We start from the raw sequence: 17,190 nt of genomic DNA, 5'->3' as shown, positions 1-17,190 counted from the left end.
CTTGCACTGTTGGTGGGAATGTAAATTGATACAGCCGCTCTGGATAACAGTATGGAGATTCCTTAAATAACTAAAAATAGAACTACCATACGACCTAGCAATCCTGCTACTGGGCATATATCCTGAGAAACATAATTCAAAAAGAGTCATGTACCACAATGTTCATTGCAGCTCCATTTACAATAGCCAGGAGATGTAAGCAACCTAAGTGTCCATTGACAGATGAACGGATAAAGAAGATGTGGCACATATATACAATGCAATATAACTCAGCCATAAAAAGAAACGAAATTGAATTATTTGTAGTGAGGTGGATGGACCTATAGACTGTCGTACAGAGTGAAGTAAGTCAGAAAGAGAACAGCAAATACCGTATGCTAACACATATAAATGGAGACAAAAAAAAAAGTTTCTGAAGAACGTAGGAGCAAGACAAGAATAAAGACGCATACGTAGAGAATGGACTTGAGGACACGGGAAGGGGGAATGGTAAGCTGGGACAAAGTGAGAGTGGCATGGACATATATACACTACCAAATGTAAAATAGGTAGCTAGTGGGAAGCAGCCGCATAGCACAGGGAGGTCAGCTCGGTGCTTTGTGACCACCTAGAGGGGTGGTATAGGGAGGGTGGGAGGGAGACGCAAGAGGGAGGAGATATGGGGATATATGTATACGTATAGCTGATTCACTTTGTTATAAAGCAGAAACTAACACATCATTGTAAAGCAATTATACTCCAATAAAGTTGTTAAAAAAAAAGAAAGATCAACTGCTGATCTGTTTAATTTAGATTCAGATCATCTGGAATCTTTTCCTCAAAACAAGGTGCTTGGTGTCGAATTAGGAAATTTCAGTGACTTTTTTGGTCTTTGCAAACCAAGTCAAAATTCGATTTTGAAACTCGCATGGCATTTACAAATCTCAATTATCCAATATTCATAAAGTCCATTTTCTAAAAAAATTAAGATGGATGGATGATAATACGCTAATTCTTATCTAGTGGTGGAATAATTACCTATTTTTTTGTATTCAAGTTCTTAGAATCAGAGATGCTAAGGAACTGGAGTCACAATCTTGATGTATTATAAATAAAAATTAGAATGCTTCTATTGATTTTTCTTAATTTCAATCTATCCTCTTCCAACTAAAATCAGAAAAATCATTACTTCATTTCAATATTACCAATTTACTGTACACTTTTTTATCCATTAGGCTCCTGATTTTGAGTAATTTCATATGCATCACATACCAATATGCTGTTTTTTAAATTATTTAATATTATGGCATGTTTTTAGGAGAAGGCATCTAACTGTTAATTATTAAAGTTCTGAGTAAATATTTATATATATGTAAAAGTAAATCTCAAAAATTTTGGTTAAGTTAGAATGTGTTTTATTAAAAGATGCTTAATAATTACTTCACATGAGCAGTGTCCTCTCTCATACAACCCGATCTCTCTTCCACCACTGGACACGACCACTAACAAAAATGAGATGGTTAGTTATTTCGGAGAGGTTAATATTTCAGACCAAGTCATATGGTTTTGCACAAACCTCTTAACCCATCGAAGTTTTATTTCCTTATATTTAAAATAAGAATAGGAAAATTTGGTCTGTTTTCTTCATAGAGCTGTTGTGATAATTAAATCAATATTATCTTAATTTTTTTTAAATAGCAATGCATATAAAGGTAGGTAGATATGCATATGTATGTATGTACATATAATGTCATACACAATATTAGCATTTTACAAATAAATCAATATAATTTCCATATATCATAAATAGTACATAAGAAATATGATTAGAAAAATATGGAGGCAAATTGATATTTATTCATTTAGTTGTATTTGCTAAATGCCTCTCATCTATTTTGGATCAATATACTAGATTGATCCAAAGATTAAAAAGTTAAGCCTTTTCCTACGAGGGCTCCAATTTTTGCTACAAGAGAGGTAAAGCCTGACTGTTCTTTCCCAAAACATTTCTTGAACAACTTCAAACCAGGATGCTGCACTTGATGACAGTTTTTCTTTATGTGGCAGCTAACAATGCACTTAGCTCAGTGGACTATTTGGCATTCACTGAATATGTTTTAGCCGTAAATTGTCATAAGGCCACTTTCTTTTGAACCTATTTCGTTTAGTCACAGGCTCTCATTTCTAGTCTCATTTTCAGGTAAAAGTGTTTCCTTGAGGGATATAATTAACTGGTAGATTTAGAAATGGAAAACTATGTGGATTTGGTAAGTCATTTGGATATTACTAAAAATACAAAAACACCTTGGACTTAAATCCTGAAAGAATTAAAACGGTCTTCTCCTACTTCTGAGCAATCAAATCAACTCATGACCAAGTTTTACTTATTAGTAATTAACGTTTATGGTGTCCTATTTTAGATATCTCCCTAATAATCTCAATACAAGAAACAAACAATTCTTATTGAGAAAACATATGCTTCCAACAGGGTCTATTGTTTTACTCATAGTATAGTATACCAAACTACAGATTTCTTAAAATATAGGTTGAAAGACAGTATCTCTCAAACATCAATATGTTTGAGAGCAATGTGATAAAACTATTTTGGCATGCCCTTGAATTATAGATTTAGTAGTCCTATTTTTTAAATATCTCTGAACAATTCTAAAGCTCCATATATGTAATTTGTAATTTTCTAAAAGCACAAACTGGTACAAATTTTTGTTCTTTACTCAACATTGGACATGTAGAAATTTTCCTGAAGTGGTAAAAAAAAAAACTCTGCTGGTGGAAGTGAAGGGAAAATGCAATGGTCCACAAGAGTGACTGTTCTGAGACAGACAACAGACATTTCAGACACATGCAATAGCTAAGTATTCTGTATTTGCTGTAGAAGCAAGGCATGTTTTTAATTTCTAAAGTTATTGCCTTATGTGATAAATTGCACATGATTGTGACTTATGAGAATTTTCAGATGTCAAGACACTCCATTCTTTAAGGTTATAAGGGGTGGGTTATCTTTTGTTTTTCATGTTGTTACCTGTTTTGTCATAGCACTTCTAATGGGTCTTTCTCAGCCTTTCAGCTACATTTCTTTCTAAATCTATGTTTTCCTTATTCTCATGTTCACTTTCATTTTGGTAACCTATTATTAAGTTTAATAAAATATAAATACATTATACATTTAAATGGTATATATCCTCTATATAGGACAAGACATAGTAAAGGAAAACTACATTTTATTTTTGCAGTCACACAGATTGAGACAAACCAATACAATAGAGCATGCTGTTAGTAAACAAGTAAGTGGCCATGACTATTTTTCTAGACATATATTTTTCCAGTTTATTTTCATTTTTCATTGAAGTTTTATGTCAACCTTCATGAAGGCTACATTCTATACTTAGATACACATAACTTCCATTTAATCAATGGTAAGATGTGCAGATAAATATAGTCAGGCACAACCTATAGTCAAGGTTATTATGCAAGACACACTTTCTAGATTATTCAGGAAAAAGAGATATTCTGAATATTTTGGCTTATGCATATAGAGACATTCAGAAATTTATCATCAGACTTCAAATTTAGTACTGATCTTGGCAGTATTCATAGTAAAAGGGTTTATTCTAATTCCTTTTTACTAGCTTGATGAATGAATTACATATCTGCATTTTGGTTTCCTCTAAAATTTAGTTTACTACATAAAATGTGATCAAAGTCAGAAGGGACAGTAGAGTGTAGGAGTTGAGGATGAAGTCTCTGGGTTTAGAGTCCAAGCCATTGGCCAGTGTGACCTTGGGTGAGTTACTTTGCCTCTCAGGCTCAGTGTCCTCATTCAGAAAATGAGAAAGCCCTAGAACTTATATCATAGGGCTGTTGAGAAAATATATGAAGTAATTCCTAAAAATACAGTGTTTGACGTGTATTATGTATCCATTCCACTTTTGCAAATACCTCTTTATTCACATTATTCTTACTATTGAAACAGTTATACAAACATGGCTAGTCTTTTGTTTTTAGCTGTATTTCAATGTGAGCAATATATGTGCAACATTATTATAAGATTCTTGTGTATAAACATGTAATACATGTTATGAAGATACCCAATACATGCTTCCTTATGACTATAATGATGAGCATTTTTAAAACTGTGTTCTAAAGCCTACATTATCTGGTTTCAGTAAAGAATATTTTTAAAACGTCTAAGCTGCAAATTGATTTCAGTAATATGAATATATTTATGGATTAAACTAGCTTCTGTTTACACATTTGATACATACCATGAAGATACTTTAAAGTTAAAATTTTTAGTCAAGGAAAAATACCTTGGGAAAGAATATTAACTAAATTTGGGGAATATATACATATGATTTTTCTTTACATGCCTCACAGTTCTATGAGTAGGTACTATTTTTTTTTTTTTTTACCCATTTTACCTACAAGAAAACTGAAACTCAAAAAGTGAAAGTAAGTTTGCTTACACTCTAGAGCATGTGCTGTGGGTTAACATTTCATAGTGTAACAATACAACTTAAATTCTCCACACAAATCAACCTTATGGAAATGGGTCACTTTTTCACAAAAGAACAAAATTCATCTCACCTCTGAAAATTAAAATGGCACTTCTGGATAAAGCAGAATCTCACTGCAAATGAATAAATAAGTAACAAGCAGTTGAGGAATGGAGGAAGGAGAGAAGGGAAAGAAGATGAAGAAAATCAGAAGGAATACAAACCAACATATTAACAGAGTTATCTCTGAGGAGTAGGATTATAGAATTTTGATTTTTACATTACATATTTACATTATACAGTATAATTTTTTAACTCTGAATATGGATTAATTTTGTAACTTAAAAAAGGAGACAGTATTTAAAAAAAAAGAACCCCTTCCCCCAAATTACCAATTCACTGGCAATTCTGCCATATTGTAAGACAACCATTATTTGTACCTGAATGATTTACTCACAAGAAATGAAGAAAGGTCTTTAAGAAGTTAAACCAATTTGTACTTTGTTTGAGGTTGTCAGTAATTAAAGGGTTTCAGAGAAGTTTACCTGATAGATTACTTATTTTAAAAACTATTGCCTTAAAAGAAGGCAACATACCTAATATTTGTTCTAAATAAGTATTGGCCAATAAATACATTTATATTCTTAAACCTCCAACAAGAAAGTGGAAAGAAACAGTTTAAAAATTCAACATTAATTCCATTATGAAGATTATCTTTATGCAACATGTAAATATAATCTTCCCTGCTTAAGGACATTTAAAACTGGCTTCCTTCCAGTCACAGACACTATGAACTGATCTTTGTGAATTCCATTAAGAGGATTATTTATTTATTATTTTAAGGTTTATATTTTGGAATAGAGAACTTAGACTAATTGAAGACATTTTCTTACCTATTGCATCGCCTTATATATTACAGCTAAGAAATCAAGATTTTGTGACCAGTAGGTTATACATAAATGTTATTATTTTTCTGTTTTAATTAAATGTGATTTTGTTTTCTTTTCATACTTTATGGTTTACAATGAGCATGCATTGGTTTAATAATCAACACAACATTTTTTAATGTGGGGGCCCTGTTGTATAGATTGGACAGCACTCCCTTCCTTAGAGTCATCAATTAATTGTTTTTCTCTTTGTCTTCTCACATCCCATGTACCGTTGGGAAAATGACAGAGACTTTGAGAAGGAAGGGGTGAGATGATATCAGAAAAGGTTGAAAAATGTCCTGATGTCAAAAAAGGCAGGCTGTAAGGTCAGAATACAGGAAATGCAGTGCCCCTTTGTGAGGGCAGACAGAGACTGAGACAAGAGGGAGGGAACATTTTCCTGCTGGTGGAAGTCATCCTGAGAGGCATCAAGGTGACAGGAAAACCGTGTGTAGTGGTGACATTTGCTTCCAGAGAGGTTCTAAGAGGAGGATCCAAGAGTCTCCAAATTTCTCTTGGAAATAGATCATTCTCTATATCCCACTGTGAAGTATAAAATATGGTGAAACAGAAACTTGAACAAAATAAGTGTTTGGCAGTTTGTTACCAATTTTTAAGATGGCTCATTCTGTACTTGTTTTTGGTAAAGGCAGAGAAGCTAGCTATTGTTAAGACATCCAGTGGTGTATGAATCAGACAACCTCCTCTCCTATTTTCTCAATTTCTCTCACAGTAAAGTGTAAGAGACTGAGATATAAAACAGCATATCAAGCAGAGTGACCTTATTACCCACTGTAAATAATCTTTTGAGTACCAATTAATCAATTCTAAGTAAAGAGACTAGAAAATTAATCTTCATGATGGATATTGAAGACCCATGCCTGCCAGTCAACAAGAACAACTATCTTACTGTTAACTCAGATATTTTAATAGAAAACTAGAATGTCCAGGCAAATGCCACACATTATATTGACAACAGGAAATGCTTTGTTTTAAAATATTTAACATTGAGTGATAGCTTCACTCTGTGTTCTTAACACATGACTGCATGGTTTATACAAAGATATTTCTGATTTGAATTGACTCTCATACTTTAAAGCAGAGTTCTGATTTACAGACTGAAGAATAAAAGCTTGAAATTTCTTTTATGCTTATTTAACCACGTGAGGGTTTTTTTAACGTTAAAATATAACTTAGATTATAAATGAATCCATTTGTTCTACAAAAGACTCTAGCATTCACCTCTATTTTCTATGATGGAACTTTTGACAGAATGACAAATTTGAGGAAAGATCAAAGTAGATGAACTTCAAGCTAAAATATTTTATCATATATTTTTTTTTTTTAGTTAGGATTCATCAAGTTGTTGATGAATTTATGTTATGGCTACCTGAGATTTTAGATTCACTTTTTTTTTTTTAATACATCTTTATTGGAGTATAATTGCTTCACAGTGCTATGTTAGTTTCTGTTGTACAACAAAGTGAATCAGCCACATGCATTCATATATCCCCATATCCCCTCTCTCTTGAGCCTCCCTCCCACCCTCCCTATCCCACCCCTCTAGGTTGTTGCAAAGCACCGAGCTGATCTCCCTGTGCTATGAGTCAAATTCATTAAAAGTTGGAAATCATGATAGCATTTTGGAAAATGTATGGGTTATAAAATTTTGTTTTAAATATTGGTTTTCCTATATACTAGTAGTGTGACATTAGCTAAGCCTCTGAACTTCAACTTCTTCTTCTGTAAAACAGGGTTAACTGTACTTCCTTTGAAAGCTTGTTGTAAGGATTACAGGGGTTCCATGTATGTCTTTATGTGAAAATTCTAGTACCTTGCCTGGTAGGTATGCTCAGAAAACTGATGGCTTCATTATTATTATTGTTGTTATTATTCTTTGGCCTCATACAGAACACAAATAATGTAATCAGTTTTGTAAATTACCATTCAATTGGATATTTGCAATTATTCACTGCATAATTTTTTGCAGTAAAAATTAAACCTTTCAATGGAATCTGCAAGAGTGGCAAACAGATGAAGTTTTCAGTTAACAGTTTTTTGATATTGAAAAAATACTTGATATTCAACCAACTTGACAGATTACTGATCACTGTTTTCTATTCCCTTTAAAACCCCCAAAAGTAGACAAACTTCTATATTATATTAGCCAAGAGACAAAGAGATAAAGAAAATGCTATATAATTAAAGGGTTACATTTTTAAGGGACATTTGTGGTTTCAAAGTACAAGCCTATATACTTTTAAGTGAAAAACTAAAGAAACAAGTGTAATATTTTAATAATATAGTTTAAAAAGCAATTTACTTTAAAGGAATTCATGAAAACCTTTAACATGTCATTCTGTGACAAATTTATTTAAAAACTGTTAGTGCTTCAATTGTTATTAAGCTAAATGGCCTTAGTTCCATTAATATACTGAAAGTGAAAATCATCTAAATATTAAAAATAAGACCTAAAAGTAGTTAAAAGTACTATTTGGTCTCATAAATGGCATCAAACTGATTCTGATTTAATCATACTGGAGTGTAGTAAAACTTTTTTTGGACATATATAAGCAGGTATAAAGACTTTCTTACTCATTAATGTCTACTGTCCAAACTAGCGACCTTTGTTGAGTTCCCTGTTGTCATAGGATCATTATAGTATACCAAGAGCTACAGCATTATCTGAAAGAATGTCTGGAGTATGCACATGAATAACGTCAACTGTAATTTAAAAATCTTATACCATGTAACTTGCACAGATGAATGTCAGACATGAGAATAACTATACAGACACTGGCTCTAGAACTGGCATGGTACCTGTTTCTGCCATCTTTGGGAGCCAGCATTTTGAAATTAGTTAGAGGGGACATGATTTCATGAAGGGATCCAATGGGACCAGTGTCACTGACAAGAGAAGAAAGCTCCCTCCAGCTGGGCAAATGTTCACTGTTGGGGCCACACTGAACAGTTTTCATCCTATCAAAGGTTTCTGCTGAGAGGCCACTAACTTAGGGAAATTCTCATTCCCTGTTGCCAGAGAAACCTACTGTATTCACTTCTGATTATTTTATGCATTGGGAAAGTTATGTAATAAATGACTGCAATGTATACATAATTATATTTTTCTATACCTCAACTTGATTTCAATCTCAAGTCCCCATACTGTCAGTGGAGAAAAATTATCTCAACCAGTTCAGATTAATTTTGGTCACGGGTTCCCTTGTCAACTCAGGAATTTATTTTCCTCCTCTCTTTTTTTCTGGGTTGGATTTAAATTTTGGAGGTGTTGGTAGCAGGGAGCAGCTTATCTTCTCACCCCTCCACATATACATCTGCATTCTTGTTGGTCAGTGTTGGTCCAAGCTGATGCTACTGCTCCTTTCCCTGCCTTCCTGCAGAGGTGACTGTGAGTGGCTCTCTGCCACATCTGCTCCACTCGTGCCAGCATGGGAAAACATTCTATAGAAGCATTTTTCTACAGGATTGCACCTAGAACACACTGAGGTGGGGGAATTCAGTGAGGCCTCCCCAGGCTCCACTTTAGACAAATATTCCCTCTGTGTTCTAAACCTATGGGAGGCTCTTATTGGATAATCGATTTAGTGTACAGACTCAGACTCAAGACCACACTAATGTCTTACACTAATATCTTAGATATTGTTACCTCTTGAGCTTTCTTCTCAGCCTGAACAATGTTTATCTTGTGGATATATGGAGGCATGTGGACAGGAGTCTTTATTTATTTATTTTTGGATAGGAGTCTTTTAAATCTACTGTTTTATGTCCTACTCAGAACCTGCTCAAAATACAAGCTTTTGAAACTCAAAATCCCCTTTCTCACAAATCGTTGTTATTGAACTTCAAAAACTCTTAATTTAAACTCAATAGCCAAGAATGTTCTCTTCTCTTATTCAGCACTGGTGTTTCTGCTGTGATAGCCCTGCACTTAGTTAATGCATTGAAAGATCGAGTCTGAATGGTGAGAGACCCATGGGTTATAAAGCAACAATAACAGCAATGATAAAATAATTACAATGGACACAAAAACATATAGATTAATATATCAAAATAGTAACAAACTGTGACTGATTTCTCTGTCAATGCTATACAAGATCAAGCTTATTGTTTAAAAAGGATCAAAGGAGAATAGTAAGCAGGATACCTGGATTACAGGTTCTTTCTCCCCTTGGAGCCTGCTTCCTGAACTGTTTGGACTCCAAGACCTGACTCAGCCTGTTCTCTTCCCCAGGCAGCCCTCCCCTCCACCTCCATGCATAGGCTGCCCCTCTCAGTCCATGGTTCCCTCAGTCTCTGGCCTCCCTCTAGTCATGAGGAATATCCAGGCTCTCTCATCTCTCTCTTATGGCATTTGTTTAACTCTACACTGTATCAGGGATATCTATGTAGTGATAAGAGGACCAAACCTAGAAGGAGAAAACTTGGATTTTATCCCTGTTTCAAACATCCTGGCAAGACCATTTCAATTCTCAAGTCTGTCTGTGGATCTCATAACTGCCCTTGCATTGTTTTCAGTCTGAGGTTTATTGGCTAAAGTTTTCAACTCCTTGTGTATAGAAATCAAGTCTCAATTTCCAATAGTGCTTTGTACTTGGTAAATATTTGCTGAATCAAATAGAATGGCAGATGAGAAACAAAGAGTTTACTGATAAATCTAATGGGATAAATGGGGAAAATAATGGTAAGTTTATTTTAGTTGACTAAATAAATATCATCTTACTGACAGAGGGTAGGCAAGGGGTTGGTTATGGGGCTCCCTTTCCCATCCCCTCCATCTCAGTCAACAATTGTGATTTCCTTTTCTTATGTCTGCAGAATAAAAGTTTTAAGACTCTTTCTCTGCACAATTAAGAAGAGGTAATATATAGTAGTAATATAGGTAATATAGTAGTTCATTGCAAGGAAAAGGGCTGCAGATTAACTATGAATTCACCTTTCTGAATAAGCTCAGAAAGCCTTGCCAGGTAAATACCAAGTTAGATCATTTTCTTTAAAAGAAGATACAAATAACTCAGTTTCTAGACAACAATCTAAACCTTTTTAGTATTTCAACAAGTGGCATTTGGTGTTTTAGCTTACTACATAGCTTCATGTTGCTAAAGATTATCTATCTATGTCAAGATAAAAATAAGCTTACCTCTCTCATTCTTAGCCCATCACACCTGCTATTCAATTATGTGCTCTTTGCTTGTCGGTACCTGAAATAGTAAGAAAGAATAGAAAACAAATTAAATATAACTCAATAGCATTTTGTGAAAGGCAAATATTACAAATTTACTTGATGACAGACACACACTTCATAAAACTATTAGCATGCAACTCCAGCTGCAAAAACTGAACAACAATATGCCTAAACTGGTTAGCAGCAAAAAAGTAAACCAATTACATTGACAAAAGCCACCATAAACAAAAAAACTGTATTTAAAAGATGAACAGTTTTGGCATTCATCCCTACCATCGAGTCTTTCACTTTCTTTTTTCCATCAAAATTTAGCTTACGTTTGATGTTAGCAAGAATTGCATTACTATTATTGCTAATTTTAGTTCTGTTTATTACCTTGAGGGTTATATATTGTAAAATAATTTTGGTGCCTCTAGTTAATGTTAATTAGTTCTTTTAATAACCTATAGACCTATTTGTTATGTTTTTGTAGGTTTACTTTTTTAACTATCAGGAACTTAATAACTGAGAATATTTAACATTACTGTTGCATAGGCAAAATTACAGAGTTACTATTAGTGTTACCTGTTTAACGTTTAGTCATCCTTTGAGTCCTGCGACATATTTCCTTAACAATCATCAGCCATCAAGTCTGATAGTCTCAAAAGAATTATCAGCCCTCTAAACTGCCTTCAAGGGCGGTGATATTTAGCACTGAAAATTACAAATAAAGTTTTTGAGGTTGAATAGCAACAACTGGCCAGTGACACTGATGATTTGTTTGTCAAAACAAATTGTTATAAACTACGCAAATGAAGTCCACACACTCCTTTGAGTGAAAATAAAGTGAATCTACGCAATGCTTACATGTTGGATGGGATATTTAATGTGCGGGAAACTCAAAGGTTGAAGAACTAGGCATTTAGACAGTGGTAAGTGGTAATCTTACCTCTTTATACTCCATTACTCTTTCTCACGAGAGACAGGCTAATGCAAACAAGTCAACCAGAATTTGTGTTTAGCAAGATAAAGCTTAGAGGATAGTTTAAAATCCATTTATTATTCTAAATCCATTTTTTTCCATTAACATGTTATACATTAGTGTTTACTAACCATGATTCATGTAACAGTTTAGTTTGTTAACTTTTAAATTATTTAACAACCATAAGTTATTAATACACTTTTAAAGTATTACACAAATATCTTAAAACAGGTTTGGGTTCATTTTTGTAATTTTTAAATAGAAAACATTTTAGGCATCTCTTGAAAAAGAAATAAAGCAGGCATTTAAAGCTAGAAAACAAGTAATTCCAAATTTAGTTTTTACAAAAGTTTTCAGCTTTATTGACAAATTATGGCAAACATATTTGACAAATTGTGGTTTCCTATTTAGAGAAGCTTACACATGGAACTTTATGTGTGTGTTTTTTTCTTTTTTAACAAATACAGGTTAAAACACTAAACAAATTCAGTTAGCTACATACATACAGTAGCTGCTTGTTTTCAACCCCATTAAAACAGCATTTAAAATTAAATTTACAAACTTAATATCAAACAGCTTCATCTAACTAACAGATATTAAAAGACAGGTTAAAACATCTTATCTACAACTTTATTATAGCTAGTTCAAATATCATGTTACAGTTTTTTAGCAACCCTAAACAAAGTTTTTGCTAGTTGATTGAGACTCAAAATCTGTTAACAGATTCATGCTCTTTCTTTAAAAAGAAAGAAAGAAAAAAAAAAAAGATTACACACAACAATGAAAACAACCAAGAGAATATCATCCTACTGAATGGTTTATAGACAATGCTTGCCAATGTTTTTTTTAGTCTGTTTTATAAAATAATACTAATGTCAGTGTCACGCCAACAGTATCAGGGCAATACAAGAAATATATGGGAGCAATCATGAGCAGTTATCCCTAGAATAGGAACAAAGAAAAGGACTATTACTTGTCATGTTGCTGTTTATGTGGAGACCACAGGCTATGAATTGTCTTTGAGGTGAGGTCACAGGCGAGGAGAACCCTCAGTATCTACTATAGGGGTGCTCCCTGTATCCCCCTCGGGCTGACCTTGGTGGTGGTGCCTTCAGGCTGGAGCGGGTCATGGCCCATTCTTCTGGTGCTATGAACAAGAGAAAGACAATAGCATTCACTTGGCTTCACAGTTATCAAAAACAGTTATTTAAGATGCAATAGCCGAAAAGAGAATAAAAGATCTTAACACTGAAGGCTCTAGACTTACTACATTTTCCATATGGTGAGATCATACAAAAAAGTATATATTTTGAAATACAGCCACTTGGAATTGAACTTGCAGGGCATTTTTCAAAGCAGAGAAAGTTAAAGTCCATTTATTATGTGCTAAATAGAAAGAGGAGCATCAAGGTAAACCGCCCCTCCCTAATCCTTTGCACAGACTCCTAAAAGAAACTGGATATAGGAAACCAGTGGTTCTTAGCCCTTGATTAACATAGGAATCACCTGGGAATCTTGAACCCAAACCAAACCAAACCAAAAATGACTAATGCCTATTCTCTATCTCCCAAACCAAATGATTAGAAACTCTACAGGGTGAGACCTAGGGTTTGGTATTTTTTCAGTGCTTCCCTAGATGACTCAGGGTCCAACGTTGAGCTTCATTGTGCTAAACTATCCAAGTCAGTGAGAGAGAAGAAGATATTGAGTAAATTTTCAGTAGCAAAATCAGTAAAGAAAAATCTTCTATCAGTTTTTCGAAAAACAAGTTGAAAAATAAAGAGGTATTAGTACTCTAGGAAAATTCCTCATTTATCTGTTAATCTGACTTCCAGTAACCTCAATGCTCTGGGACCTGGCCAACAGACAAGAAACAAGCAGCCAACCTTTTGAGTGTTGTGGAAAATAGCTTTTTTAAAGTCTATGTACCCAAAAGGGAAATGTAGTGCTCCTTCAAAGGGCCAAGGGGTTTATGGTGACTTAAGTGGTTCCAGAAACTAGGTTATCTGGGTCTTTCAATCAGAAAGAATTCAGTTCTTCATTAGACAGCAGATTTTATGCATTGGGCTATGGAGGGAGGAAGTATGGATATAAGAAAAGGGATTACTAGAAATAGACACACTGACATTGATAGCTGATATACAAGATGGTGGTAATGGAAATAACTGGAAAATCACTTCAGATTGAGGCCACTGATATAGGGCATATGCCCCTGGATAGCTCAAGTGCCTCTAAGAATGTTTTTAGCAAAAACAATAAGAAAAATTTACATTGTACTTACTATACTATAAGGAAAGGAATAATCATCTATAATATAGAAAAATGAACAAAAGTTGGATCAATGTAGGGGAAAATAGCATTAAAGGGGTGAACATTAGGTTTCTGAGGATATCCTTCATTAGGATACCTTTATTACAAATGATATCTGATGAAAAATGAAAAATTACATCTCTTTCACTATTTAAGGTACATGCTTATGATTATTTCAATATATGATAGGACACAAAATAGAAGTGAGATCCTAAATAAATATGAGAATTGTTACCTTTGGTCAGAATACAGATTTACCTAGATCAGGGGTTGGCAAACTAAGGTCTTTGAGCCAAATTTGGCCAGCTGCCTGTTTTTGTAAATGAAGTTTTACTGGACTACAGCTATGCTTACTTATTAACATATTGTATGTGGCTGCCTTCACTCTACAAAGGAAGACTTGAGTAATTGTAACAGAGACCATACTGCCTGCAAAGCCTAAAGTATTTACACTCTGGGCTTTTACAAGAAAGCTTTACAGGACCTGCTCTAGATCATGTTGTCTTTTTTGGTGGGAGATTGTAGATGTTGGTCTTTTTCATGTGATCTCTTGAAGACAGCAATTTACCACCAAGCTGCTAGACTTTCTCAACAGAGACATTTTGGAGAAGAATTTTATGTATGTACTTGACTGGAAATAAAGAAAAGTTTCTTTGATGTACTGGAAGGGAAAATGGATCTTGTTTGCAAGCTAGAAAGTGCCTTGTCAGCCTTATAGAATATGAATTTTACACTTTGTCTATGAATAATCAAGAATATGTCAGTGCCCTCATCCTCTGGAGGTAAAATCTACCCCGTTTTATTACTTTTTTTTAGCAAAGGGAATGCACCACTTTTTGCTTCATTTGTTCTAGAGTGTTAAAGATCCCTGGGTTGCAATCTATGGGCTTTAGGAGCTGCAATAATATAGGTTTCAAGTTTTCCCAGGGGATGGAAGTCCTGGATTGTTTCTTAGATGCTGAATGTTCCTGCAAAACAGTGAAACAAGAGCAGGCAGAGTGACAGCCATACCTGCCACATTTACCCCCAGATTTGTCGGAACTTTTAAACTGGCATAATCTTGGGGACTTGCCACAGAGCAAATGTGTTTAATGAAAACTCACTGACTTGGTTTTATTTGACTTTATCTAAAACTCCAGGGCAGCAAATTGATGGACTAAAACCTTACATTTTTTGTTGACCAACATTAAAATGGGGAGTGACACTGTTCGCTGCTGTATCCCCAGCACCTGGAAAAATATGCAGTGCATAGCGGATCACATAATCCACTAAATGTGGGAACTAGGAGGCATAAAGAGCTTCCAGTGACAACCTTAAAAACACTAACAGTTGAGCTGAAGAAATTCAACATTAATTTTAAAAGCTCTATAAATAGGAATCTTATATACTTGTTATAAAGTCAGACTTCTTACTCACGAGGGTCAGTTAGCTAAGTATCAAAAGTATTTCACTATTAGATTCAATGAAACAATCATAGCGGAGTCCTATTACAAAAAAGTGTTAAAACATTTTCATTGCACAAAAATATGCTCTTTCATAATTCTCTACTGGTATGTGAATGAATACCATGCTCTTTCCTCCTTGCTGAAGGCTAGGAAAATGGGAAATACTATTAGCCCAGCATAATAGTGATACTGAGCAGGGCCCTGTGGGGCTCCTGTGCACAAAAGCCTTTTGTGTCCCCCATTTCTTTGACTACAAGAAATAGGCTTCATTCAGCCTCCATGGCCTTCACTGAGTTCCAAAGGGCAGATTCAAGCAGTTGTTAATTAGGGAAGGGAGAGGATGCAGAGACGAGGGTGAAATAGTCAAGAGAAACAATAGTGCAGCTTTGGGGCAAGGTCCTAGTTCCCCATCAAGGGATACACACAACAATATCTTTGAGCTGTTTTGCAGATACTGAAACCCCCACTAGGTGGAAGAAGTTAATGGTTAAAGATGGTATGCTGCCCACAAGCACATAGACCCCAGACCAGTTGGAACCTGAAGGTTTATGATGTTGACTCCTACTTACCTCACCACCAACCAATCAGAAGTATGTCCACAAGCTGATCACTCCCTCTTGGAACCATTACTATAAAACTTCTCATTACCCTCTCCAAGTTAGTACACACAGTTTTGAGGGCATCAGCCAGCTGTTGCCCCCTTTGCCTGGCAAAGTGATAAAGCTATTCTTTTCTACTTCACCCAAAACTCTGTCTCTGAGATTTAATTTGATGTTGGGGTACAGAGGCTGGATTCAGCTTCAGTAGTAACCAGAAAGGCAGCTAAAATGAATTTCTAACCAGGAAAAGTAAGTTTTAGATTTTCTAAGATTCCTTACCATTAGCAGAGGAAATCAAGGATTAATTTCACTTAATTCAGATCTTGGGCCCATTGTTTACATGTTCTCAATAATAATTGAGATCAGGGAAATACTATTTCTATTTGTGCCAAATTTCCTTGGTCTATATTTTTCCTAATATCATAATGTTTATATTTAGACACACATTTAGTCACCACATTACAATACAAACCAGATTCTCTCAGTGAAGTTATGGTCTTTGTATCTGGACTGGAGAGCACTGACTTGAATGTTTTTCCTTTGTCATGAATCATATAGTGTGCCATTGAGCCTTGTGTGGTCAGCTTCTGCTCACCAGAAGCTCTTGGATTACTTCAGAGATAGAAGTGATTCTTAGAAATCCAGAGGGATTCTAACTTGAGTCCATCATGGAACCTTGTACATAGGAATAGACAAATCATTATAAAGTCTTAATGATGGGAATTCTCTAAAATGTGAAGTTATAAAGGCCCAGGAATGGACTTAGAATTTATCTGTCTTCTTGGGCTTCGACTATTCAGCAGATAAAGTAGATTTAAATGTTTTAGGACTTCATACAAATTTTGGAGCCCTGGCCAAGTGTTTCTATTCCCATGAAGGACGTCATTAAAAAAATCATTACAAACAATAAGGTTTTTACTTTTGGAAAATGATAAAGGAAGTAAGATTTTCTCAATATCAGGATGATTGTCATCTGAGCGGCACTAGGTAGTCTACGCATGTAAACAGAGCAAATCAATACATTATTCCTTAGAGAAGGTGCAAAATAAATGTTTGTCAAGTTGGACATTACTGGAATGGTTTACAGAATTGTGGATCTGGAAAAAGCAAATGAAGATATGAAAAATAGAGTTCAACTGACTTGATTGAATTTCCATTTCTGGGTTTCCCAGTCCAGATTTTAATGTACCATATGGTATATGAATAGGAAGGAAAGGGGTCAAATAAAGCATTCATTAGATAACATTTTC

General features: G+C 34.6%; 1 protein-coding gene across 1 annotated transcript in view; it reads right to left on the bottom strand.

Moving 5' to 3' along the window:
* Positions 1–12,635: 12,635 nt before the first annotated feature.
* The window catches only part of KHDRBS2 (KH RNA binding domain containing, signal transduction associated 2), a 713,468-nt gene continuing 708,913 nt past the window's right edge, over positions 12,636–17,190 (bottom strand). The window contains exon 9 of the mRNA XM_061195202.1: positions 12,636–12,733. Within this exon, the coding sequence (XP_061051185.1) occupies positions 12,636–12,733 (98 nt within the window). The remainder of the gene's footprint in view (positions 12,734–17,190) is intronic.

The sequence above is a fragment of the Eubalaena glacialis genome, chromosome 7 (genome assembly GCF_028564815.1).
Source record: "Eubalaena glacialis isolate mEubGla1 chromosome 7, mEubGla1.1.hap2.+ XY, whole genome shotgun sequence".
NCBI classification, from domain to species: Eukaryota; Metazoa; Chordata; class Mammalia; order Artiodactyla; family Balaenidae; genus Eubalaena; species Eubalaena glacialis.
Note: the sequence above shows the minus strand (reverse complement) of the source record. Positions and strands in the feature narration are given on the sequence as shown.